This window comes from Camelina sativa, chromosome 17 (assembly GCF_000633955.1).
Source record: "Camelina sativa cultivar DH55 chromosome 17, Cs, whole genome shotgun sequence".
NCBI lineage: Eukaryota > Viridiplantae > Streptophyta > Magnoliopsida > Brassicales > Brassicaceae > Camelina > Camelina sativa.
In genome coordinates, this window is record NC_025701.1 from 2,878,661 (window position 1) to 2,882,025 (window position 3,365).

At 39.9% G+C, this 3,365-nt stretch overlaps 2 protein-coding genes across 2 annotated transcripts in view; one reads left to right on the forward strand and one right to left on the reverse strand.

The window, feature by feature from the left end:
• Positions 308 to 2,136, forward strand: LOC104754888. Its single transcript, XM_010477173.2, has 5 exons — positions 308 to 566; positions 662 to 1,014; positions 1,234 to 1,320; positions 1,439 to 1,498; positions 1,612 to 2,136. The coding sequence occupies exons 1-5, from the start codon at positions 323 to 325 to the stop codon at positions 1,801 to 1,803; spliced, it is 936 nt and encodes a 311-aa protein (XP_010475475.1). The 5' UTR covers positions 308 to 322; the 3' UTR covers positions 1,804 to 2,136.
• The window catches only part of LOC104754887 (O-glucosyltransferase rumi homolog), a 3,929-nt gene continuing 2,644 nt past the window's right edge, over positions 2,081 to 3,365 (reverse strand). The window contains exon 7 of the mRNA XM_010477172.2: positions 2,081 to 2,549. Within this exon, the coding sequence (XP_010475474.1) occupies positions 2,199 to 2,549 (351 nt within the window). The 3' untranslated portion in view covers positions 2,081 to 2,198. The remainder of the gene's footprint in view (positions 2,550 to 3,365) is intronic.

The following is a 3,365-nucleotide window of genomic DNA, read 5'->3' on the forward strand; positions in this document are numbered from 1 at the left end:
TTTTTTTTTTTTTTTTGAGTATATAATTTGTATGTCAGAACTAAATAACTAATAAAAAGGTCATAACTTTCAAAGGAGAAAAATAATAATATCAAAGTGAGGTTTTTTTGTTGTTTGTTTGGTGCCCCGAATCCAAAATTTGGTCGACATGTGCCTAACGATGAAGCAAACCAAACTTTATTGCAATTTTGTCGACTTTGCCGAGAGCAACATGGGCAAGTTACAAGTGGCAACTCACCTCTGTTGTGCTTTTTTCGTATCCTGGGCCTTACATAAGCCCATTATTTGTTCTTTCAAGGATCCCTCTACCCAAAAAGCAAAAATGGGCCTTACATCAGCCCATTATTTGTTTTACTGCAACTGTACTCGCTCGTCCGTCATCTTCGTCTCAGTGACTCTCCTCCTCTGTCTCTCAGCCAAAACCTCAGATCGGAAAATTTCCGAAAACCCTAAGTCTGGGAAAATGAGAATCGCCCGTTTCGCTATTCGTTCCGTTAACGATGTAACTCTCCTTCGATCATTTCGTCCCACCGTATCTCGAAGCCTCTCGACCAACGCTAACGAAGGTAAAGCACCATTTTCTACAATTTTTTTTTTAGTTTCGTCACATTTCTCAGATTGTATCAGAAATAACCACGGAATCGAATCGAACTTAGAGCAGATCCAAGACGTAATCAATCTTCTTTTGACTCGTCAGACAATTTCGAATCGATGTTTGGCGATAACACTGGCAACGATGAGAAGAGCAGTGGTTTCTTCCAGCATCTCGGTAAGGCCGAGAGAGATAAGCGCGATTTCAGTGGCTACAATAGATCAGGAGGCGGCGGGTCGAGATACTCCTCTGGTGGTGGTTCTATGAACAGAGACGACGAGAGCTTCGATCCTTCATCTGATGGCGTTGATGGGAAATTGAAAGAAGCTGCGCTGTTATACAATGTGGACGAAGGAGATGGCTTGAAGGAGTACTCGTTTAGGCCTGATTTAAACTTTAGAGGCGCTAATAACTTCCCTAAGGTATGGTTTCTTTGCAACTCTTGCCTAATTGATACTTTATTTCAAATGTGCATTTGTACTGTAAATGGGCAATCGAGTCTCAGAGTGTTATAGTTCATGTGTAATGTATTCTATTCTAGAGTGGGTTTAGTACGAGTTTAGATGCTTCCTTAATCGTTTCTTGTTTGCTTTTTGATCTTGAGACTTACACTAAGTATATGTTCTTTTCTTTTATGGCAGATGCAAAAGCAGTTGCAAAGTCCTAGACAGAATAATAACAAGTCTGAGGTAACTACTGCAGAAGTTCTGAAGAATGCTGATTTCAGGGTGAGTGTAGCATATGTGTTTTGTGAATTTTTAAGGCTTTGTTGGTATGTGTAAATGAAAAGATAGTTACTTCTTATTTCTTTTTGTGCTCATCTATAAAATGTGTTTTGTTGGACAGAATGTTAAGTTTCTGGCAAACTTCATCACCGAAGCTGGGATCATCATTAAGAGGAAGCAGGTCAAATTGGATGTTTTTTTTTTTTGCTTTAGTCTAGCTTGGTTTATACCGTAAGGACGATTTGCTAAGTTCACATGATGAAACCTTCTTTTTTATTTATTATCTTTTGACAGACTGGTATTAGCGCAAAGGCACAAAGGAAGATTGCTAGAGAGATCAAAACAGCCCGTGCGTTTGGGCTGATGCCTTTCACTACAATGGGTACCAAGGCATTTCAGTATGGGAAAACCATGGAGAACAGAGACCAAGATTTCGAGTATGAAGCGCCTTATGATGATGATGAGTTTGATGAGGGAAATGCTTGAATCCCAAGGATTGTGTGTTTTGGGGTTAGTTTTCATTTCCGTGGTTTTTTGGTCAATATATGGAATAAATCCGTTGTTACCATGTTGAGAATACGTGATTGGCTGGCTGCATGCTGATTTCAGGGCGAGTGTAATAGCTACTCTTCAGTTTTCACGTTGTTCTCCTCCCCATACTAAAGGATTAGGATTTGTATCTTATGCTTCTAGTTTGTTACTTTTGAATATCTGAGTGAGACTGATTGTTTATCATTGTGTCTGATTCAAACATCACACCGTGTAACAGTAAGATTACGGTCTCTTTATTCTATAAATCAAGTCGACAGTCGTAATCAATTATCATCTCTTGCTACAACTCATCTGGATACACCCAAAATTTATGTTCCAGAAAAGACAACTCATCTGGAACCCCTCTCTGTTCTAGTCATCTCCATGTATCTAACATTCTCAATTGTTTTCTTCTTCTGTTGGATCAACCTCTCAAGCCTATTCCTATCTGCATCTGGAAGTTTACATGGTTGATCCAGAGAAGGTGCTACGACTCTGGATCGTTCGAGTAGTTCCCTCTCTTTTTGTTCTGCAAAGCAAAGCAATGATCCTGCACAGACTTCATTAGCTGAAGCCGGCTTCTCTGGTTTGAATTTCTGAAGCTTTGAGTACTCGCTGATGAGATGAAACATGTAGTCATAAATCCGATTCATGCTAATGCTTTCCATATATTCTTGTCCTCTTTTTCCTATTTTTTCAGCCTGTAAAAAGGAAACGCCTTAGGAACATGAATGGTATCTGATATATTGATGATTCGACTACAAATGTGGAATATATTACATCAGATGGGTTGGCATTGCCCCAATCAACAGCATATTTGATGGACCGACATAGATCAGTGGGAGAGACAGGCCAATAGTTTTGCTTGGGAAGGAGGCCTCTGCTGAAGAAATCTTCATACTCAGGTGAGATTATGAGTGTCATGGAACCACAGGATAGGATATACTTAAGGGAAACGGACCAAGCGTAACCCTCTGCATATATTTTGTACCTAATAATAATGATACAATGAATTCCAATCATATTAGATCCTTCTCATATCCTCCAGTCATATATATAAATGCATAACTTGAGGGGTTTCTCTTAAGACATACCGGTGATTGCATTGGTTGGAGAGCTTGGATTGTTCAAAGCCACCTTTTGCTTCTTCTGCCCAGTCCTGTATTTTAAAACACAATCAGCATCCATCCCATCCAGGTTAAACTATTCTATTAGGTCTGTAAGCAAAAGCGAACCTGGCGCATAATCTGTGCTCCCCATAACCTTGAATGGTTGCATTTCATGAGCTCTACTCTAATAGGTGATACAACATCGGGATTGCCTTTCCAGTAAGCTCTAGGTTGCTTGCTTTCCCAGCTACGTCTTCTAGACCCTTGCTTTATATCCCCAAACTCTTCTTCCCACGGCCTTAGATTTGTCTCCGACCTTCAACACAACACTCAGATTCAGGCAAGACACAACTAATGGGTCTAATGGAAAAAAGAGATTATAATATGTATACCAGCCCCAGAAGGACC